General features: G+C 44.5%; 1 protein-coding gene across 1 annotated transcript in view; it reads left to right on the plus strand.

Moving 5' to 3' along the window:
• The first annotated feature begins 23230 nt into the window (after window positions 1-23230).
• Window positions 23231-24816, plus strand: part of TICRR (TOPBP1 interacting checkpoint and replication regulator) — a 54466-nt gene continuing 52880 nt past the window's right edge. Inside the window, exon 1 of the mRNA XM_010378631.2 lies at window positions 23231-23887. Coding sequence (XP_010376933.1) covers window positions 23234-23887 — 654 coding nt within the window. The 5' untranslated portion in view covers window positions 23231-23233. The remainder of the gene's footprint in view (window positions 23888-24816) is intronic.

Consider the following 24816-nt stretch of genomic DNA (forward strand, 5'->3'; position numbering starts at 1 on the left):
ACCACACAGAGAGTAAAGCCAAATGGCAAGGGAAAGACAGTGGCCTGAAACATTCAGGACATTGTGGAAATGCTACTCCCACACTGGATTGCCTTCCTTCAAACCTCTTGCTACGTGAAAAAAAAAAAAAACAAACTCGGAATTGGTAAAGCCACTGTTGATGTTTATTTACATAAAGTTGGGTGTTTTCATAAGTGTATAGAAAGTCTAGTTAAGATTCTTGGCTGATGTTGGAGTGATTGCAGAGGGGCACGAAGGTGGGTAAGGGAGGATGAAAGGGACCAAGGTGAGGCCAGAGGCAGAGGTGGAGGCAGCCCTGAGATACTGCCACAAGGTCCTGCTGCCTGGACAGGAGGATTGTGTTTTTTTGGTTTTTTTGTTTTTTTGTTTTTTGTTTTTGAGATGGAGTTTCACCCTTGCTTCCCAGGCTGGAGTGTAATGGTGCGATCTCGGCTCACTGCAACCTCCGCTCACAAGCAATTCTCCTGCCTCAGCCTCCCGAGCAGCTGGGACTACAGGCCTGCACCACTACGCACAGTTAATTTTTGTATTTTTAGTAGAGGCAGGGTCTCACCATGTTGGCCAGGATGGTCTCGAACTCCTGGCCTCAAGTGATTCACCCACCTCAGTCTCCCAAAGTGCTGGGATTACAGGTGTGAGCCACCACACCTGGCCGAGGTTTGAGTTTTATACCTGGGGGAATTTTTCTCCAAGCAATTCATCTTGTTGTTTAAGTAGGATAATGTGGAGTTGCTCATTGGCATGTAAAGTTACTAATAATATAATTTTAAGTTTAAAAAGTCAAATTATGAATAATAAACGTAATATGCTCCTATTTTAAAAGAATAGCTACATACACAGATATATACATCAAAATGTGAATAGCAGTAGAATTATGGATGATATTTTATTTGTAACTGTGTGATCTGAAATTTTAAATAATAGCATTTATTTGATTTCTTATTTTCTGATTTAAAAAATATTTCTATTTTGAAAATAATCCAGTAGACTGTAAAATACCTTTTTTCCCCACTTGAACAATTAATTTGAGCATACAATATTTCACTGGACAATATTAGAAGCAAGCAACCTAGATTTCTGGTCTGGAGTTCCTGAGCCCAAGTAATCCTCCTACCTCAGCCTCCCAAGGTGCTGGAATTACAGGCATGAGCCACTGTGCTAGGCTCAACCTGAATTTCTGAATGCAAATCAAAATATTGGAATATATTCATCTTGATGCTATTTCTGAATAAAGAGGGCCTCTAACAAATTGATGATCAGGATACCCTCATTTCTGTATAAAATTTATTATTATACTTTTATGTCCATTTGCAGTCCTTCTCAAAGGATCCTCTCTAAATATGGCTTATGTGTACAAGCTAGAGATGAAGGAGCTTAGGGGCAGAGGGACTTAAGGGGAAGCAATTTCTACCTTTATGGAAATGAGGGTGCTGTCACTAAAAGAAAAGGATGAATGCTGCACATTATGACAATAAGTGTGCACTGTGGTGACAGTGACCAAGTCATTCAATGCCTGTCTCCGCCTTAGTCTCCTCAGATGTTAAAAATAACCACAATGTACCTCATAATATTATTCTAACAATTACACGAGATAATTAATGCAATGATCCTCAAATCTTTTTTTCCCCAAAGTTCCTGTTATGGTTGAATGGTGTCCCCTGAGAAGCTCAAGTCCTAAATCCCCAGTACTCATGAATGAGACCTTATTTGGAAATAGTCTCTACCTGTAGAGATGACCACTATAGAAGTAATCAAATTAAAATGAGGTCATCAGGATGGGTTCTACTCCAATATGACTGGTATCCTTACAAAAAGGGGAATTTGATAAAGACACACATGCATATGTTCATTGCAGTACTATTCACAAAAGCAAAGACATGGAATCAACCCAGATGCCCATCAATGATAGGCTGGATAAAGAAAATGTGGTACATATACACCATGGAATACTATGCAGCCATGAAAAGGAATGAGATCATATCTTTTGCAGGGACATGGATGGAGCTGGGAGCTGTTATCCTCAGCAAACTAATGCAGAAACAGAAAACCAAACACCACACATTCATAATTCTAAGTGAGAGCTGAATGATGAGAACACATGGACACATGGGTTGCGGGGAACAACACACTCAGGCCTGTCAGTAGGGGTAGGGGGAAGGACAGCATCAGGACGAATAGCTAATGGATGCTCGCTTCATACCTAGGTGATGGGTTGATCTGTGCAGCAAACCACCATGGCACACGTTTACCCATGTAACAAACCTGCACATCCTGCACATGTACCCCAGAACTTAAAATAAAAGTTGAAGAAAAAAAAGGGTGGGAGGCTGGGCACGGTGGCTCACACCTGTAATCCCAGCACTTTGGGAGGCCGAGGCACACAGATCACCTGAGGTCAGGAGTTCGAGACCAGCCTGACCAATATGATGAAACCTCGTCTCTACTAAAAATACAAAAATTAGCCAGGCATGGTGGCGTGCACCATAATCCCAGCTACTCGGGGGGCTGAGACAGGAGAATTGCTTGAACCTGGGAGGCAGAGGTTGCAGTGAGCCAAGATCAGCGCCACTGCACTCCAGCCTGGGCAACAAGAGTGAAACTCTGTCTCAAAAAAAAAGAAAAAATAAAGGGTGGGAATGTGCCAGAGACAGAAGACATGCAGAGGGAAGAGGATGTGAACACACACAGGGAGAAGCTGGCCAGGGGGCTGGAGCAATGCATCTACAGGCCAAGAAACACTAGGAGGGCCAGCACCAGAATCTAGAAGAGGCAGGGAGAGGGTCCCTCCTGTGCCATCAGGGGAGCATGGTTCTGCCAACACTGATTTCACGTCTAGCCTCTAGACTTGTGAGAGGATAAATTGCTGCTGTTTTAGGCCACTTAGTCTTGGGGACTTTGTTAAGGCAGTTCAGGGACACTAATACAGTGCCCCTAGGAACAAGAGAAAGTGAGGATAACTCTCAGGGGTAGAAGGGCATGCCCCAAGCAGTCCACAAGGAACACAGTGTTTCTTTGAAGTTCATTGTCTGAAACCCTTGTTGCATTCAATTCAGGAAGGCAGTATTTCCACTCTTTATGGTATGAAACGATGAGTCAGAAGAGTTAGTCCACCAAGGAGCAGACTCCAGTCACAGGGGTTTCCTTTTGTTCCCTTTATCCTCTGCCTAAGACAATACTCAAGATATTCATATATTAACCACCCTGTTTTTTCAGCTTCTACAGAAACAATAGTGTCTTTCAAATGTCTGAATAGTCCAGCGGGGTATGGTGGTGTGCACCTATAGTCCCATCTACTTCAGAGGCTGAGGCAGGACAATTGCTTGTGCCCAGGAGTTTGAGACTAGAAACAATACCCTGTTTTTTAGAAACAATACCCTGTTTCTAAAAAACAAAGCAAAACAAAACAAAAACCCAAAAAACAAAACAAAACAAAACTCTGAGGAGTCTAGATCTCTTACTTATTTCATCCCAATCTTAGGATGTGGACACAGAATTTTGTGTGCCAACCTTCAGCCATGTTGCACACATTAAGGCAGCTGCTTTAAAGGGGAGAGGTGACCTGACCTATTTTATTACTTCTCTCTGGGCAGAAACTATGGGCCTTAGTGATATCCAAATAACCAAACATAACTTGTTTACATCTTTCAGACAAGTGCAGTGGGCAGCCCTCTTGAGTCTGTTAAAGTAGCAAACAGGTAGAATTTCTGGCCACAGAGAGAGAGAGAGACCACACATCAGGCACAGTTTGCTAGCTCATTTGATTCCCAAGATAAAGGAAGGAAAAAGAAAATCAGTAATGGTAGATAAGTGTGGGGAACAGGAGGTGCTTTAGGTCAAACTTATTCAAGGATCTGCTGAAACACTCCTGTTCTAGCATGGAAAAGTCACATAAATTTTACGTGCTACTCCATGATATAGCAATATATCTTTTTTCAACATTTTTAAATAGAAAATTTTAAACATAATGATTTTACAGTCAAAATTCCTACACCCCGTCACCCAGATTGTACTATTAATTTTTACTATGTTTGTTACATCTCATCTTTATCCGTCCATCAATCCACTTTATTTTTTTATGGATCCCTAAGTCTATTGCAGATATCAACACCTTTTCCTCTGATTACTCCAGCATGCCTTTCATTAACTAGAGCTCAGTATTTGCTTAATTTTTTTTTTTTTTTTGATATGGAGTCTTGCTCTGTCACTCAGGCTACAGTGCAATGGCGTGATCTCAGCTCACTGCAACCTCCGCCTCTCGGGTTCAAGCGGTTCTTCTGCCTCAGTCTCTTGAGCAGCTGGGATTACAGGTGCACGCCACCACACCTGGCTAATTTTTGTATTCTCAGTAGAGACAGGGTTTCACCATTGGCCAAACTGGTCTCGAACTCCTGACCTCATGATCCGCCCACCTCGGGCTCCCAAAGTGCTGGGATTACAGGCGTGAGCCACCTCACCCAACCGTGTTTAATTTTTTGAGGTGAAATTCATAAGCAAAAAAAATGCAGCATCTTAAGTGCAACTTTTCCAAATTTTGACAAATGAATAAACCGGTGCAACCCAATCCCTACCAAGATATAGAACAGTACCAAACCCCATGACCATTACCTCCTGCCTCTTCCTAGTCAATCCCTGCCCCACCTGCCAGACAAAGCCACTCTTGTAATTCTTTTCCACCATAGGTTAGATTTACCTGTTCTGGAACTTTATAAAATTGAATTATACCGAATATATTCTTTTGTGTAAGGCTCCCTTCACTAAACGTAATGATTGTGAGAATCACCTATGTTACCACATGTATCTGTAGTTTGATCTTTTTTTATTCTGAGTAATATTTCATTGTGTGACTCTAGCACTGTTACCCATTTTCCTATTATTGATGCACATCTGGGCTGTTTCCAGCTCGGGGCTATTATGAATAAGGTTGCGATAAACATTCTTGCATGTGAAGTATACTCCCAATGTTGTGCGATCATCACCACCATCCATCCCGTATCATAGTTTCATCTCACAAAACACTTTTCATTTGACCCTACATTTTTGAAGAATGAATTCAAAATGGATCCTCCAGCCCTTTATTCTCAAACCACTTGGCAGCCCTAGAATTCACAGTGTGATAGAAATCTTTGCTTATGCTCATTAGCTGGTCCAGGTCTCACTGGTTTAGCCCAGCTCAGGGTTGTAAACTGCAGGTCCAGAGTCCTGAAGGGGACAATGTGGCTTCCTTGAGGGGTGGGGCCTCAGCTGCAGCCCTCCTCTCTGCTCTAGCCAAGGCTCTATTAGGAAGGTTGCAATCCTGCTCACTCCCCAAAACTGAAATTGAGGTCTCCATTCCTTCTTATTCCTCCACCTGGGTCCTCGCAGCTCCCCTGAACCTCTGCAAGCCCCTCTGAGTGTTGTGTTTGTAGTGAGGAGAATTTGAGCTCCTTCCTCAAAAGTGAGGCTACCCCTCATTGGGTGGAGCCAGAGGCCGATGGCCATGAGGGTGTGGCCTGCTCCCACCCTGGCTACCACACTCTGGTTCTTTGTAGCATAACTAGGATTCAGAGAAGGTGTTTGATTTTATACAGAGTTTCAGCCTGAGTCTGTGTTAGCCCCATCTCCTGATGGGCTCCCATGAGGAGACTGGGCGGCCTCCCCAGGGGACCTGCCTTTTGTCCTTGGGTTTCTGGATCGGTGAATGAACCCAGTGTTCCAGATCGTTCTCACAGGTGAGGGGTTTCTGGGCTCAGTGCAGTCCTGATAAGACGGGCCTGGGCCACACCTCACTGGCTGCAGCCACGGCTCAGCTCCCCTGGCTAGAAAAAGGAGGGCCGGTCCCACAGAGGTCTGGGGTTACACTGGCCTGTAGACACTGTTTGGCTAGGGAGGACTACTGGGGTAGGAGGGGGTGGAGCTTGAGGAAGAGCATAGGGTCCCAGGCCTCAGGCTAGCAGGGGTCAGATAGATAACAGGGCACCTCTCTGACCACTTCTGTACTCCAGTCCACCCTCCACAGCATCTCTGAACCACAGCCCTGGCCCCTGCCCTGTAGGCAGTAGAGGGACCACTTCATCAGCTGTGTGATGCCTAGCAACGTATCCTTTCTGAGCTATGAAAACGGGAACTTAAAAAAGTACTCATCCAGAAGATTTTTTGGAGGATCAAATACAAACGCTCCTCAGCACAATGCCAGGGACTCAGAAAGTGTGTGATCAACTTTATTTTCCTGTTGCTTTCTTCTCTATAACAGCTTTTCACAAATTGCTCTGGCTTTACGAAGGAAGCTAGGCAAGCTGGAAGATCCCAGAAGCAGAAGGAAAGCCGCTCCTGTCTCTTCATGCCCAGAAATACTACCACAAATGGAAGGCTTCCCCCACAGACCACTAGGTACCACTGGAGTCCTGAGACCCTGAGCAGAATGGATGTTGCAGAGGAAAAGCAATGTCCCCAGGAGACCTGCCCCTTAGCTAGACCCGCCAAGGACACATGTTCTTCAAGACTCCCTGCCCAACTGCAGCAAGAGTGGTCCAGATCCCTTGGTTGCTTTTATAAAGGAGGAGAAGGATATTTTTGTCATCATTACCCTCAAATAGAAACTAGAGTCTTAGAACAAGGGAGCCGTTTACTCACATGCCCAGACCCCTCCCCCAGTCCAGTTTAATTAGAATTTCTGGGGATGGGGCCAGCTTTGGGTGTTTTTTTAATGTCTCTAGGTACTTCTAATGTGTAACTAGAGTTAAGAATGACTGGTCTAGTCCAACCTTCTCACTGTAGGGATAAAAACACACAGGGAGAAAAACAGCCCTAGAAAGGTTAAAAGAAATAAAATATTTAAAGTGACAGACTATAGCGCAAAGTACGTGCCTAAAAGATGGACGCCGTTATCATGTCACTATTTCTAATACTGCCCCAGACAGGGCTGGCTTCATGGACATGTGACATGTATCATGGCCCAGGCTCGCATGCTTCGCAGGCATCTGTGCTTCGTTTCCTGCTCTGATGTTGCCATCTTGAAATTCTTAATTTTTAAACAAGGGGTCCTGCATTTTCACTTTGCACTGGCCCCAGATCACACAGCTCTTATACACAGAGTAGATCATCACCACGTTAAAGAAAGATGGCTCAGGGCCACTCCTGTCTCTTCATGTCCAGAAATACTGCCACAAAATGGATGACTTCCCCCAGAGACCACCAGATACCACTGAAGTCCTGAGACTCTGGGCAGAATGGATGCTATAGAAGAAAATCAATGTACCCAGGAGACCTGCCCCAGGGCTCAGGGCTCGGAGGCTGCAGGGTGTGGGGCAGGGAGGGCTCGGATGCAGCTTCCTCTGCCCATGTCCCCTAGCCTGGCTCTCTACTGCCACAATGCTGGGCCCTCCATTGCCCAAGGAGCTCCCTTCTCCTGTCTATTGTATCAGGGAGGAGGCTGTCCCTGCATCTCCTGGGGGAAGCAGTGTAGACTAGTGGAAAGAGAGTGAGATCAGTCAGGCCTGGGTCATACCTTCAGCACTCGCTCTTATTGGCTATGAGAGGTCCTCTGAGCCTCACTCAGTTCCTCATGTGTAAAAGGGAGGAAGTAGGCCGGGCGCGGTGGCTCACACCTGTAATCCCAGCACTTTGGGAGGCTGAGGCGGGCGGATCGCCTGAGGTCGGGAGTTTGAGACCAGCCTGGCCAACATGGAGAAACCCCGTCTCTACTAAAAATACAAAATTAGCCGGGCATGGTAGCGCACGCCTGTAATCCCAGCTACTTGGGAGGCTGAGGCAGGAGAATCGCTTGAACCTGGGAGGCGGAGGTTGTAGTGAGCCGAGATCGCGCCATTGCACTCCAGCCTGGGCAACAAGAGTGGAACTCCATCTCAAAAAAAAAAAAAAAAGGAAGAAATAATGCCTGCCTTGCAGAACCACTGTGAGGAGAACCCAGCATATCATGACTGTCCCACAAGATGCTGGAAATATGTGAATTCTCTTCACTTTACAGGGAAGAGGGAGAAGCATCTTTCTCCAAAAGAATGGGGCCCCAGTGTTCCAGGTGCAGCCTGGACAAAGGACCCAGGGTCCTTTGTCTCCCTGGGAGGCTCAACTACAATCAGTTCCCAGGCTTATGCTTTGCTTGTGAAAACTAAGGATAGGCAGTTCTAGGGAAAGGTTTAATTCCGGAGTGGCATGCAGCTTCAGCGCTCTTTGTAAAGGGTTGTTGCTGCTGCCCTCTAGTGGTAACTTGTCTGTATCTGCACAAATTCCTAACTTTGGGTAAATAATAAATACTTAATAACATACTACAACTCAATTTAAAAAATAATGTATTGAGTCTCTACTTTGTTAAGAACTAGGGATACAAAGACAAATAAAACACAGTTCTTTCCTTCTAAGAATTCACAGTTTAGAAAATGAGGCAAACTCTTAAAAGAGATTGCTTGAATATAACCCAATGTGGTAAGGTTTTTTCTTTTTTTCTTTTTTTTGCCCAAAGGAGATAAGTTTTAATAAAAACAATGATTCCCACAACTTCTGGTTCCACACAAAATGGATTCCTATTGTTCCCATTATGTAAAGCTAAAAATTCTTGAATATCATATATAATAAACATAAGAAGACTCTGAAAGGTTGAGGGGAAAGGAGACTGGCTGGGGAACTTGCGACCCAGGGAAAGACACGGCAGTGAGTTCTCTGAGTTTTCCTTTTCTTTTCTTTTTTTGAGGCAGGGTCTCATTCTTTTGCCCAGGCTGGAGTGCAGTGGTGTAATCATGGCTCACTGCAGCCTCAACTTTCTAGAATCAAGCAATTCTCCCACCTCAGCATCCCCAGGAGCTGGGGCCACAGGCATGTGCCGCCACAACCAGCTAATATATTTTAGTTTTTATTTATTTATGTATTTATTTATTTATTGGGATGGAGTTTCACTCTTGTTGCCCAAGCTAGAGTGCAATGGCACATGATCTCAGCTCATTGCAATCTCTGCCTCCTGGGTTCAAGCAATCCTCCTGCCTCAGCCTCCTGAGTGGCTGAGATTACGAGTGCCTGCCACCATCCCTAGCTAATTTTTTGTTTTTTTTTTTTTTTTTTAGTAGATATGGGGTTTCACTATGTTGGCCAAGCTGGTCTCGAACTCCTGACCTCAGGTGATCCACCTGCCTTGGCCTCCCAAACGGCTGGGATTACAGGTGTGAGCCATAGCACCCATATTTTTTGTAGTGATGAGGTCTCACTCTGTTGCCTAGGCTGGTCTCGAACTTCTGGGCTCAAGTGCTCCTCCCACCTCAGCCTCCCAAAGTGCTGAGATTCTGGTGTGAGCCATGGCACCCAGACTCTAGGTTTTAATTTTGTCTTAATTATATCTTAACTGGATCCTGGAGAAGCTGACAACTTAACACAACAATGGACACAGTCAAGCGACCAGGAAAGGAGCAGCCTAGCAAGACAGAAACTTTTAGACAATAATCACTCTAGTGCAGCCAAACTCCACAGAGTAAACATATGGTGGAAAAGCTGAGTGGGAGCCTGGACTTCCACCCTCACACAGCTGTAATGAGGCAGCCGCTTCTTCTGCCAGGGTGGTGTCAGAGAAGGCTAAGTGGAAGGCGGAGGCTTTTACCTCCATCCAGTGGCAATGAGGCCCAGCCCCTGCAAAGTCAGTGGAGGCCACTTGGGGAACCCGGACTTCCACATCCATCTGAAGGTTAGGATGCCCTCTCCCTCCCTGCTGGGGCAGTGGCAGAGGAGGCCTGGTGGAGAGCCAGGACTTTAACCTCCACCAAGTAAGAATGAGGCACCCCTCTTTCTCCCTGCCTGGAGATGATCAGAGAAGGCAAAGTGGGAAGCTGGAAGTCTGTCCACCTCTCTGTGTAAGGAGGTTCCCCTACTCGTGGTGTCAGTGGAGGCCCCATGGGGCCAGGCAGAAATGACACAGTATTTTCAAATATTGTTTTGAGAACTGTTTTGTGTCTAGAAGTTTTATGTCAAGAATTCTACATCCAGTGAAAATATCCTTCAGGAATAAAGGAAAAATTAAGGCATTCTCAAGTGAAGGAAAACTAAGAGAGTTCATCACCCCCAGATACCTCCTTCCTAAAAGAATGGTTAAAAGGGCCGGGCGTGGTGCCTCACGCCTGTAATCCCAGCACTTTGGGAGGCAGAGGCAGGTGGATCACTCGAGGTCAGGAGTTCAAAAATAGCCTGACCAACATGGTGAAACCCTGTCTCTACTAAAAATACAAAAATAAGCTTGGCATGGTGGCACACACCTGTAATCCCAGCTGTCTGGGAGGCTGAAGCAGGAGAATCACTTGAACGTGGGAGGCAGAGGTTATGGTGAGCCCAGATCGTGCCATTGCTCTCTAGCCTGGGCAACAAGAACGAAACTCCATCTCAAAAAAAAAAAAGAAAAAGAAAAAGAATGATTAAAAGAAGACTGTACAACAGAAAGGAAATAATGAAAGAAGGAATCTCAGAACATCAGGAAAGAAGAAAGAACAATGGGGAGAGTAAAAACATGGTCAATACAATAAGCTTTCATTCTCTTCTTGAGTATTCTAAATTATGTTTGATGGTTAAAGCAAAAATTGAAATATTGCCTAATGTGGTTATCAATATTTGTAAAGTAAATATTTAAGACAATTATAAGTGGGAGAGGATAAAGAGACTTAAAAGGAGGCAAGTTTGCTTTCTTTCTCTCTCTCTTTCTTTCTTTCTTTTTTTTTTTTTTTTTTTGAGACAGAGTCTTGCTCTGTTGCCCAGGCTGAAGTACAGTGGTGTGATCTTAGCTCACTGCAACCTCCACCTCCTGGGCTCAAGTGATTCTCCTGCCTCAGACTCCTGAGTAGCTGAGACTACAGGCATGCACCACCACGCCCGGCTAATTTTCATATTTTTAGTAAAGATGGGGGTTTCACCATGTTGGCCAAGCTGGTTTCCAACTCCTGACCTCAAGTGCTCCACCTGCCTCAGCCTCCCAAAGTGCTAGGATTACAGACATGAGCCACCACACCCTGGCCAAAAGGAGGCACGCTTTCTGTACTTTACTATACTTCACCAGGAGACCATGATAAGGTATATGTACATAATGAATACTTAGATAAAATACTAAAAGAAAACCATACAAAAGAAATACATTTAAAAACACAATTGATAAATCAAAATGGATTTTTTTTTAAAGTTCAAGTAACCTGGAGGTAAGCAAGGGGTAAAAAAAGAGAAAAAAATCAGAAAAACAAACAATAAAATGTCAGACTTAAGTTCTAATATACAATAATTACCATAAATGTAAACAGCTTAAATATATCAAAAGACAGATTGGGAGAAAAGATTTTTTAAAAATATATGACACAATATGTCATTTACAAGAAACTCTCCTCAGATATAATAATGTATGTAGGTTGACAGTAAAAAGATGAAAAATGATGCAAGCATCTTAATTCTAAATTAACAAAGTATAGCTATGTTAATATTAGATAAAGCACTTCAAAGCAAATCACCAGGTCTAGAAATGGATACTGCAGAATGATAAAGGGTCAATCTAACAAGAATACAAAGATACACAACAATTCTAAATTTGTATGCACCAAACAACAGAGCTCTAAAAATATATGAAGCAAAACTGATAGAGCTGAAAGGAGAAACAGACAAATCCACAATTATAGTTGGAGACTTCAACATCTCTCTCAACAATTGATAAAACAGCTATACAGAAAATCAAAATATAGGCTGAGATTGGTGGCTCATGCCTGAAAGCCCAGCCCTTTGGGAGGCAGGTGGATCATTTGAGGTCAGGATTTGGAGACCAGCCTGGCCAACATGGTGAAACCCCATCTCTATTAAAAATACAAAAATTAGCCGGGCATGGTGGCGGGCACCTGTAATCCCAGCTACTCAGGAGGTTGAGGTAGGATAATTGCTTGAACCTGGGAGGTGGAGGTTGCAGTGGGCCGAGACTGCGCCATTGCACTCCAGCCTGGGTGACAGAGCAAGACTCCATCTCGAAAAAAAAGAAAAGAAAAGAAAAGAAAAACCTCAAAATCAAAATATAGAACTCAAAAACACCACTAACCAAGAGGATCTAACTGACATTTATAGACGAACACTCCACCTCACAGCAGCAGAATACACATTATTTTCAAGTGCCCACGGAATATTATACCAAGATACACCATATCCTGGACCATAAAATGAACCTCAATAAATTTTAAAAAAACTGAAATCATGCAGTATGTATTCACCAACCACAATGGAATAAAACCAGAAATCATTAACAGAAAGATAACAGGGAAATCTCCAAACACTTGAAAACCAAACACACTTCTAAACAATCCTAGGATCAAAAGAGGAAGTCTCAAGGGAAATTTTTTTAATGGAACTGCATGAAAATGAAAATAGAATGTGTGAAAATTTGTGAGACACAACTAAAGCAGCGCTAAGAAGAAAATGCATGGCACTAAACTCATACATTAGAAAGAAGGAAAAATCAGGTGCTAGGCGTGGTGGCTCACACCTGTAATCCTAGCACTTTGGGAGGCTGAGATGGGCAGATCACTTGAGCTCAGAAATTTGAGACCAGCCTGGGCAACATAATGAAATACCATCTCTACAAAAAATGCAAAAAAATTAGCTGAGCGTGGTGGCACAAGCCTGTAATTTCAGCTATTCAGGAGGCTGAAGCACAAGAATTGCCTGAGCCCAGGAGGCAGAGGTTGCACAGAGCTGAGATCGCACCACCACACTCCAGCCTAGGCAACAGAGCCAGAACCTGTCTCAAAAATAAAATAAAATAAAATAAAATAGGAAAAAATATATATACATATATATGTATGTATATATATATTTTCCTTCTTTATATGGGTGTGTGTATGTGTGTGTGTGTGTGTGTGTATATATATATATATATATATAAAATACCATATACAATTGTTTTAAAAAAGAAATATTTTGTAATCCCAGCACTTTGGGAGGCTGAGGCAGGAGGATCACGAGGTCAGAAGATCGAGACCATCCTAGCTAACATAGTGAAACCCAGTCTCTACTAAAAAATACAAAAAATTAGCCAGGTGTGGCAGTGTGCACCTGTAGTCCCAGCTACTCAGGAGGCTGAGGCAGGAGAATCGCTTGAACCTGGGAGGCGGAGGTTGCAGTGAGCCAAGACTGCACCACTGCACTCCAGCCTGGGCGACAGAGTGAGACTGTCTCAAAAAAAAAAAAAAAAAAAAAAGTATTTTAGATACAAATCTAGCAAAACATGTACATAACTTGTTTGTTGAAAACTACAAAACACTGAAAAAATATCCAAGAAGACCTAACTAAATGAAGAGATACACATGTTCTCATACTGGGACGATCATAATAAAGATGTCAGTTCTCCCCAGATTGAGTTGTAACTTTCATGCACTTCCAGCAAGATTATTTCTAGATACAGATAAGCTTATTCTAAAATTTATATAGAAAGACAAAGGAACTAGGATAGCTGAAACAATTTTGAACAACAAAGTAACAAAGTGCTAGGAATCGTGCTATCCTGCTTTTAAGATTTATTACACAGCTACAGTTATCAAGACTGTGTGGTACTGGCAGAGAAACAGACATATAGGTCAGTGAACCTAGCATTAAAAACCTAGAAATAGGCCATACAAATATGCTTAACTGATTTTTTTCTAGCTTGAAGGTTTTTTATTATAATAAATGCAGATAATATAAAACTGACCATTTTAATCATTGTATTTCTTTTTATTATATATACATATTTTTACTTTTTTTACACATAGGAACATTTTAACCATTTTGTTTACTTATTTATTATTATTATTATTATTATTATTATTATTATTATTATTATCTGAGATGGAGGCTCACTCTTGTTGCCCAGGCTGGAGTGCAGTGGCGTGATTTCGGCTCACTGCAATCTCCACCTCCCAGGTTCAAACAATTTTCCTGCCTCAGTCTTCTGAGTAGCTGGGATTACAGGTGCCCAACCACACCTGTCTAATTTTTGTAGTTTTAGTAGAGACGGGGGTTTCTCCATGTTGGCCAGGCTGGTCTCGAACTCTTGACCTCAGGTGGTCCACCCGCCTTTGCCTCCCAAAGTGCTGGGATTACAGGTGTAAGCCACCGTGCCCAGTCCATTTTTTTTTTTTTTTTTGAGATGGAGTCTCGCTCTGTTGCCCCGGGTGGAGTGCAGTGGCACAATCTCGGCTCACTGCAACCTCCACCTCCCGGGTTCAAGTGATTCTCCTGCTTCAGCCTGCTGAGTAGCTAGGACTACAGGCATGTGCCACCACACTCGGCTAATTTTTGTATTTTTAGTAGAGATGGAGTTTCACCAAGTTGGCCAGGCTGGTCTCAAACATCTGACCTCAGGTCATCTGCCCACCTCAGCCTCCCAATGTGCTGGGATTACAGGCGTGAGCCACCACGCCTGGTCTGATTTTTTAATAAAACTAAAAAAGCAATTCATGGAAGGAAGGAAGGATGGATAATCTTTTCAACCAATGGTGATGGACCATAGATATCCATAACAAAAAAAGAGAGGGAGAGAGAGAAACTTGATTTGTAATTAAAATTCAAAAGTTAAAAAGAAAAACAACCAATCCATGTTATCAGCCAACCCATATCAACCTAACACATATCAATCTCACAACCCATATCAATCTCTTGTTGGAACAAGGACTGAACATGTGCAACAAGCACTATCATTTATGGGGTGGAAGAAGAGGAAGAACACTACACTCGCTGGGCCACAGCATACCAAGATCCTGGCAGGGAGATATTTGGAGCTCCCTTGATCTAAGGGTACTTTTTACCCCTGAAGAGGCCAGTTTCTGCTCTCTGATCATAGCTATCCATGCCAGATCCTGGGTTTTTCCTTATCTTGTCTGACTTCATTTGTAGGGCTATTAGGGGTTATGGCTTTCTGGGGATCTTACCATCTATTACACCCTACGTGGGATTCTGGTGGTCCAAGGTCATTATTTTTATGCAAACAAAGATGCTTTTTCTCAGTTCAAGCTTTGTAGCTTTGTGAGTTTTCTAGTGCACACACACACACACATATACACACACACAGAGACCATTTAAAAATCTATTTGATTGCATTTAGTTCCAAGAGTAATTAAACCTCTCCTCAACTCATTCTGGCTATTCTATCATCTTAATTAAAATATCTTGAGTTTATTAGTTGTCTGGGACAAAACACACACCACCCTGCCACACTTTTTTTTTTTTTTTTCCTGGAGCAGTTTAGCCAACTGAAAACAATTTCAATCCAATCACTGATGTAAACCGAAGGTGTGAGAGCCATACCCAGGTTCAATTTTGCTTTTTCACAAATATGCTTTTCAGGGGTAGAAAATCCAAGCTGTTAGACTGTTCTTAAATTTTTCCATTAGAAAAATGCCATAGGAATGCAGAAAAGGGTGTGGCAATTCCGCCTGGGGAATTCAGGAAGAGCAAGAGAGAAGCTACAGCCAGGTGCCTCAACACAGCCAGGGCCTTTCTCATGGCTGCCTGGCCAACTCACCTTCCACTCTCTGCAGAAGCTACTTTTAACCTTCTCCTCTTTCCCCCAACTCCCACTCCTCCAACTCCCTGCTCACTCAGTCTTGCCTCCTTCCTCAGAGAAAGTTAAAACTATCAGATTGGGACACCCTCAAGCTCAGTTCATCCTCCTCATGTAGATTTTTAACCCCTTTCAGCTCTGCATATCCATAAGCTGAGCCCATCTCCCACCCTTCCTCAGCCTCCCTAGGGATTTTGGAATTTGCAGTGCACCCTTACACAAACCCCATGTGCCCTCGCCTTCACTCTGAATATTCCCTTCACCTTCTTGCCCTGTAGGAAAACTGGCTGATGCCTGCAGGCAACACTTCCCTCAATGAGGCAACAGCCTCCTCAAATGAGGGCTATTTTCCCTCTCTTGCTCCTCATTCCAGTTGGCCTGCGATAGGGGTAGCTGTCCTCCCTTCCAGTCCTCCATAAACCCCCAGCCTTTTTGAAACAATTGACATTAGGCCACACCCTGCCTCTTTGTTACAGTCCTCTTCAGATCTCTTCCTCATTCACAGAGTATTCTGGTCACAGTTAACTGTGTCTCTCTGCCACTGTCCCATCATCATTCTTCATACCTTCCTAGCACCCTGGGATCTATGCAAATGATCTATCCAACACCTCAACTCCCAGCATGACAATCTCCCACAATGTCCCAGCCTCCCTTGCAGCTAGGAGTAGCCATGTGACCCATTTCAGTCAAATGGGATGGAAGTCAAAATCCGAAAGGAGGGACTGTGAAAGCATTGCCTTGCAGGGTGTATGCAGCGTCCCTGGGTTAATGAGCATGTGTAAACGGGAGGAGGACAGCACAGTCACTGGCCCTGACATGACTGAACCAATGACCCCACACCAGCAGCCACCTATCTCCAATCTACTTCAGCCACTCTGGTTCAATTTCCTGCCCTTGCAGCTAAAAGAATTCCTAATAATTTCTCATCAATACCACCTCTCCCTGGCTTCCATCCTCACGCCACTCACCCTCATCTTTTCACCCCTGTTCCTGCCCAAATCCTAGTGTGTCTAAGGCTGCTAGTTATTCCTCAATATCCATTCTCCCCTTCTCTCTTTTGTAACAGAACCCTAAAACTGTCACAGAGCCCACCCCGGACCCAGCTACTGCACTGCCACAGTCCTCTTTCTCCCCAGTGCTGTTTTTCTATCAGCAGCTTTTCATTTAATCTCTGTCATTTCCAACCAAGTACAAACACACTGCAATGTCTCCTGCAATGTTCTGATGTTAACAAAACGTCAAAAACCCTTTCCTAAACTCCTCATGTCCCCTAGCTACCACCTCATTTCTCAGCTCTCCTTTTTATATTAGAAAAAAAAAAAAAAAAAAAAAAAAAGCTCTGCTCAAGAGAGTGGCCTGTCCTCCTCATTGCCTTCGTCTCCTCACACCCCCTCTGCCAGTGTCCTGATTCCTAGATGCCCGCCATTCTAGCAGAACTCCTCTTGTCAAAGCAATCTAATGCCTGTCACCTTGCCCAACCCAACAGTCTGTTCTCAACCTTCATTATATCCCATCTCACAGCAGCCTGTGGCAGAGGGAATCATGCCCTGTGTTCCTCCGCTGCTTCCTCCTTTAATCATGGAGAATATTGAACGTGTACGGAAGGAGAGAGCATGATGCTGAGCGCAGTGGCTCTGCCTGTAATCCCAGCAGTTTGGGAGGCCGAGGTGGGTGGATCACCTAAGGTCAGGAGTTCGAGACCAGCCTGGCCAACATGGTGAAACCCCATCTCCACTAAAAATACAAAAGTTAGCTGGGCCTGGTGGCGGTGCCTGTAATCCCAGCTACATACCCAGAAGGCTGAGGCAGGAGAATTGCTTGAACCCAGGAGACAGGGGTTGCAGTGAGCCGAGATCTCGCCATTGCACTCCAGCCTGGGAGACAAGAGCAAAACTCTGTCTCAAAAAAAAGAAAAAAAAAAAAAGCAGTGTGTGGTGACTCACACCTGTAATCCCAGCACTTTGGGAGGCCAAGGCAGGCGGATCACGAGGTCAGGAGATCAAGACAATCTTTGTTAACAAGGTGAAACCCCTTCTCTACTAAAAATACAAAAAATTAGCCAGGGATGGTGGTGGGTGCCTGTAATCCCAGCTACTCGGGAAGCTGAGGCAGGAGAATCTGAGGCAGAAATCCGGGAGGCAGAGGTAGTGGTGAACCAAGATCATGCCACTGCACTCCAGCCCGGTGCCCGAGAAAGACTGTCTCAAAAAAAAAAAAAAAAAAAAAAAAAAACGGGGGAGGAGAGAGCATGAAACAATGAGCCTCCGGTACACACCACTCAGCCCAACCACCTCCAACCCACGCTAGGGAAGTCCTGCCCAGACTCACCTCTGCATCTTCCCCTCCCTATTGTTTGGAAGGAAATCCTAGATACTACATCATTTTATCGGTAAAATATTTCAGCATTTCTAAAAGATAACTTTTAAAAATGTAAACAACTCTCTCATTCTTTTTCTCCCAGTTTCATTTTTAATTTTTTCTATATCTCTATTACTTATTTATAATTTCAACTTTTATTTTAGATTCACAGGGTACATGTACAGGTTTGTTACCTGGGTATATTGTGTGATACTTATATCTGGGGTACAATTGATCCCATCACCCAGATAGTGAGCATAGTACCTAATAGTTTTTCAACCCTTACTCCCCTCATTCCTTCCCCCCTTTAGTAGTCTCCACTGTCTGGTATTGCCATCTTTATGTCCATGAGTATCCAGTGTTTAGCTCCACTTATAAGTGAGAGACTGTGGTATTTGGATTTCTGTTCCTGTATTAATTGGCTTAAGATAATGGCCTCCAGCTGCATCCATGTTGTTATAAACGACATGATTTTGTGCTTTTTATGGCTGAATAGTATTCCACCTCCTCGTTCTGGAAACCCATTTTTCACTGGATTAACATTCACCAAATTCTCCTGATTTTAGTATTTTAGTCCTTTTGGGCTGCTATAACAAGATACCATAAACTGAGTGGCTTATCAACAACAACATTTTTTTTTTCTCACAATCTGGAAGCTGGAAGTCCAAGATTAAGGTACCAGCAGACTTGGTGCCTGGAGAGGGCCCACTTTCCAGTTCATAGAGGTTTCTAGCTGTGCCCTTACATAGTGGGTGGAGCAAACGAGCTCCCTTAAGTCTTTTTTTTTTTTTTTTTTGAGGCAGGATCTTGCTCTGTTGCCCAGGCTGGAATGAGGTGGTGCAATCATGACTCACTGCCCTGACTTCTGTACTCAAGTAATCCTCTTACCTCAGCCTCTAAACTAGCTGGGACTACAGGCATTGCCACCACTCCTAGTGATTTTTTTTTTTTTTAATTTTTGCATAAACAGGGTCTTGCTCTGTTGTCTAGGCTGGCCTCCAAGTCCTAGGCTCAAGCAATCCTCCCACCTTGGCCTCCCAAAGTGCTAGGATTATAGGCATGAGCCACCGAACCTTGGGCCTATTGTAAGGGTACTAATCCCATTCATGAGGGCTCTGCCCTTCAGACCTAATTACCTCCCAGAGGCCCCACCTCCTAATACTATTACCTTGGTAATTAAGTTTCAACATATGAATTCTAGGGGACCACAAACATTCCGACCATAGCATCCTCCTACCCAAGTGGCCACTCCTCTTGCCAACCTCTCATCCAGGCTTGGGGCTTTCAATGACAGCTGAATACTCATCCCTTTCAAATTACCTCTGTGCCTCAATTTCTCCCCAGAGCTCCAGGTTCATTATCTTTTTTTTTTTTTTTTTTTCAGATGGAGTCTTGCTCTGTCACCCAGGCTGAGTGCAGTGGTGCAGTCTTGGCTCACTGCAACCTCTGCTGCCCAGGTTCAAGCGATTCTCGTGCCTCAGCCACCCAAGCAGCTGGGATTACAGGCATGAGCCACCATGCCTGGCTAATTTTTGTATTTTTAGTAAAGACAGGGTTTCACCATGTTGGCCAGGCTGGTCTTGAACTCCTGGCCTCAAGTGATCCACTGGCCTCAGTCTCCCAAAGTGTTGGGATTAGAGGCATGAGCCACTGTGCCTGGCCCAGGTTCATATATCTAACTGCACACACACCTGGCATCTCTGCTTGGAGGTCCATTAGGCATCTTCAAACTAACATGGGTTAACTAGAACCTTTGATATTCTGCACCCTCCTTCCCATCATTTCCTCACTGAGTCTTCTCCACCCTTCATTCCATTTTTAGCCCTAAGCCTAGAAGTCATTATTCTGTTCTGCAATCTGTTTGCAAGTTACGTCACTTCTACATTCAAAATATTATATATCCAGAATTCAACCATGGTCCACCATATCCATCACTTGTACCAAAGCCACCATCATAAGCAGACCAGTGGTTTCCATATTTATTTGGCATTTTCCCTGATGAAGATAGAATTACACTTTATGTAATTTGAAATACATAGAAATAGAAGCTGACCCTGTACCCCTAATATATGTATATTTACTAACTGGCAAATTATATGCAGATACCTATTAATATGTATTATAAAACATAAAAGAGAAATTTATAAAGGGTGACCTAAAGAGAAAATAGACAGTTTTTAAACGTCTTGCTAATTGTGATAGCTTCATACTATCATTTTACCTAACATCTCAAGGTACAATATACACTTAGGTAAGGTTTGTGATTAATTATAATAAAAATACACATTTCAAATAGCCTTTTTATTAATTCCACATTTCACTTGGACACAAGTGTAAGATTTGATCAAGTTCTCTTTTTTAATCTTAAAGTGTGGCTAACAAAGATCTCATACTAGGAAAACGAGAATGTCAGATCCACTATTTTCATATGATTTGCTTGTGATTGTATTGCTAATATTAATAATATGACTTCCAATATATGACTTCTTAGCAGGAATCTTGTAAAGCCACTTGTTCTTTTCTTCCTCTTCCTCTTCCTCCTCCTCCTCTTCCTCCTCCTCCTCCTCCTCCTCCTCCTCCTCCTCCTCCTCCTCCTCCTCCTCCTCCTCCTCCTCCTCCTCTCTTCTTCTTCTTCTTCTTCTTCTTCTTCTTCTTCTTCTTCTTCTTCTTCTTCTTCTTCTTTCTTCTTCTTTTTGAGACGGAGTTTCACCCTTGTTGCCCAGGCTGGAGTATAATGGTGCACTCTTGGCTCATTGCAACTGTGTCCTCCCAAAAAGATATGTTGAGGTCCTATCCCCCAACATCCCCCAGTATGTGATCTTATTTGAAAATAGGGTCTTGTAGAAGTAAGCAAGTTAAAATAAAGTCATTAGGGTGGGCCCTAATCCAACATGACTGGTGTCCTTATAAAAGGGAAGTTTGGACACAGAGACCGACATGCACAGAGGGAACATGATGGGAAGAGACACAGGAAGAACACCAAAAATTGCCAGCAAACATCAGAAGCTAGAAGAGTCAAGGAAGGATTCTCCCCTAGAGCCCTGGGGGCTGGAGGGGAGCAAGTGCATGCCAACACTTTGATTTTGGACATCAAGCATTCAGAACTGTGAGACAATTTTTGGGTTTGATCCTTTGTTACAGCAGGCAGCCCTAGAAAACTCAAACAAAAGAGAAAATTGTTGTACATGAGGCAGTAGTTGTTGAGGACTTTGACTGGAGAAGCCAAGGCACATAAAGGAAGTTGTAGCCGAAGCACATAAAGGAAGTTGTTCTGTTTCCACTTGGAAATTACTCAACAAGCAGAATTCAGTGGTGTGGAGTATTGGATCAGTCTCCCTAAACACATATTCAGGTAACTGACCTTCATTCTTGGTCTCTTCTTCTTTCCAAATACCATATTCCATTGATCCTAGAGGCATATATCACACCTCTGAAATCAGCCTGACTCTTGGCCAGCGAAAGGAAGTATAAAAAAGTTTAAAAAAAAATCACATGGAGAGACAATCATAGACAACTTGTGGTACACAATATTATATTAACAGTTTAAAAATATGCATATAAATGCATTTCTATCTATATATAACTTCTATCTATATGATTATCTATCTATATATAGTTTTTTTTTTTTTTCAGTAGAGACAAGGTTTCACCGTATTAGCCAGGATGGTCTCGATCCCCTGACCTGGTGATCCGCCCGCCTCAGCCTCCCAAAGTGCTAGGATTACAGGCGTGAACCACCGTGCCCGGCCTATCTATATATAATTCTATATATTCTATCTATATAGCTATATATGATTTCTATCTATAATGCAAATCTACATGTAATTTCTATCTATATATATATGTAGATAGAAAAGTTAGGGAATTCACTGCAGGTGCTGTTTGAGGTCCACTTTTTAAACCTAACATTACATAATAAAACACTATTTTAAGAAGCTGCACCAGGCCGGGCGTGGTGGCTTACGCCTGTAATCCCAGCACTTTGGGAGGCCAAGGCGGGTGGATCACGAGGTCAGGAGATCGAGACCATCCTGGCCAACATGGTGAAACTCCGTCTCTACTAAAAATACAAAAATTAGTCTGGCCTGGTGGCGTGCGCCTGTTGTCCTAGCTACTCAGGAGGTCAGGAGGCTGAGGCAGGAAAATCGCTTGAACCCGGGAGGTGGAGGTTGCAGTGAGCCGAGATTGTGCCACTGCACCACAGCCTGGGAGATGGAGAAAGACTCCGTCTCAAAACAGAAAAAAAAAAAAAAAAAAAAAAAAAAAAAAAAGCTGCACGATGCTCCCCTTGGGCGTGTACCACACCTTATTCAACCATTCGTAAACTGTTTCCATTTTTTTTTATGTTAAATAAACTCTAAGATGTACAGACGTCTTTTATCTGGCTCTCCGATTATCTTCTGCAGATAAACTCCTAGAAGTTACTGGGGCAAAGGGAGTGAACCTTTAATTTTTTCTGAGACAGAGTCTCGCTCTGTAGCCCAGGCTGGAGTGCAGTGGCGCGATCTCGACCTCGGCTCACTGCAAGCTCCGCCTCCCGGGTTCACGCCATTCTCCTGCCTCAGCCTCCTGAGTAGCTGGGACTACAGGCGCCCACCACCGCGCCCGGCTAATTTTTTGTATTTTTAGTAGAGACGGGGTTTCACCGTGGTCTCGATATCCTGACGTCGTGATCCGCCCGCCTCTGCCTCCCAAAGTGCTGGGATTACAAGCGGGAGCCACCGCGCCCGGCCGAACCTTTAATTTTTAATAAAATTTTTTAAATTACAGAAAATTAAAGCCGTAGTCGTCGGATTCTACTTCATAGACGGTCCACAGAGATTTCAACCAGTTCGATTGAAACCATCCCAAATTCCCTCCCCGCATTAAGTTTTCCTCGGTCTTGGGAAACGTGGCCCCGCAGTCCGCACTCACGAGCGCGCACTAACGCGGGACTCTTTCCAATGGGGAAACTTCTTGACACGCCCCCGAGGCACCACCTCTTTAAAATTTAAAACGAAGGCCCAGGCCAATGAATGCTAAGCTTCTCTCGGAACACAGAGACCCACCCACCATCACTCCCTTCACCAATCAGACTGAAGTTTTCTCCACTGCCCCTCCAATCACCGCCAAAAATGGAAGTTGCTTTCGTAACTTACGTAAGGCAAGCAGCCAATAGGAGCTAACCTTGGAAACTAGCTCCGCCAATAGCAGCAGCTCCTGAAGAGCGCGGGAGCCTTTCGACCAGGGTCCCAAAGGAAAGCAGTGAATGGCGCTGGTTCCCTGAAGGAAGGGACTAAGGGACGGTGGCACGGGCCCGGACCGGGGCCCTGGGGCGGCGGCACGGCCGATATGGCATGCTGTCACAAAGTAATGCTGCTGCTCGACACCGCGGGCGGCGCCGCTCGCCACAGCCGGGTCCGGCGGGCCGCCTTGCGCCTCCTCACCTACCTGAGTTGCCGATTCGGCCTGGCCAGGGTCCACTGGGCCTTCAAGTTCTTTGACTCGCAGGGGGCGCGGAGTCGGCCGTCCCGAGTGTCTGACTTCCGCGAGCTGGGGGCTCGCTCGTGGGAGGACTTTGAGGAGGAGCTGGAGGCCAGGCTCGAGGATCGCGCCCACCTGCCCGGCCCGGCGCCCAGGGCCACCCACACGCACGGCGCCCTGATGGAGACGCTGCTAGACTACCAGTGGGACCGGCCCGAGATCACGTCGCCCACGAAGCCGATCCTGCGGAGCAGCGGGAGGAGACTGCTGGACGTGGAGAGCGAGGCCAAGGAGGCCGAGGCCGCGCTCGGGGGCTTGGTGAACGCCGTCTTCCTCCTGGCCCCCTGTCCGCACTCGCAGAGGGAGCTGCTGCAGTTCGTGTCTGGGTGCGAGGCCCAGGCCCAGCGCCTGCCGCCCACCCCTAAGCAGGTGATGGAGAAGTTGTTACCCAAGAGAGTCCAGGAAGTCATGGTCGCCCGAAAAATCACCTTCTACTGGGTGGATACCACCGAATGGTCTAAGGTAAGGAAAGTTACAGTCGTCTCAGATAGCGTGCGCGGTGCGTTCCTTGCTAAGCAGAACTTGGCAGCGTCCTTAGAGCAGCCACAGACCCGGAATGAGACTAACAAGGAAACAAATAAATAGGGACAGTTTTCACAACAAAATGGGTAGTTCCTCACTACCTACTGTTTAAGACCCCTCACAATTTGGGCCCTACCTGCCTTCCCAGACTTGATTTTCCTACACACTACATGTACGCTAACATATTCAAGTCCAGTCTAGAAAATCAACAGGTCTGGACCGCTTGTTTTGTGTTATGTGTGTTCTTCAATCTGCCTGGAATGCCAGTTCTCACTCTTCCAGGCCAGTCCTAACTTCACTTACCCTTTAAGGCTTACCCCAGTGACAACTGTTCAGTCCAGCGTCTGAACTGCTATACACATTTTTGTGTGGCACGTAACCCTTTCTCCATGTTTTGATTGTGCACATCTCTCACCCTCCATCTAATCTAAAAATACCTCAGAGGCAGGCAGCAGGTTTTAACACAATACCCAGATGTGTGAGTGTGTATATATGTGTGTGTATATATACGTATATATGTGTGTGTATATATATGCGTGTATATATGTGTGTGTATATATGTGTGTGTGTGTGTGTGTGTATATATATATATATTTTTTTTTTTTGAGACAATCTATGTCGCCCAGGCTGGAATGCAATGGCACAATCTCGCCTCACTGCAACCTCCACCTCCCGGGTTCAAGCGATTCTCGTGCCTCAGCCTCCCAAGTAGCTGAGATTACAGGCTCACGCCACCATGCCCAAGTAATTTTTTTGTATTTTTAGTAGAGACCAGGTTTCATGCTGCCCAGGCTGGTCTCGAACTCCTGGCTTCAGGCAATCCACCTGCCTTGGCCTCCTAAAGTGCCAGGATTATAGGTGTGAGCCAC

This window comes from Rhinopithecus roxellana, chromosome 5, assembly GCF_007565055.1.
Source record: "Rhinopithecus roxellana isolate Shanxi Qingling chromosome 5, ASM756505v1, whole genome shotgun sequence".
Taxonomy (NCBI): domain Eukaryota; kingdom Metazoa; phylum Chordata; class Mammalia; order Primates; family Cercopithecidae; genus Rhinopithecus; species Rhinopithecus roxellana.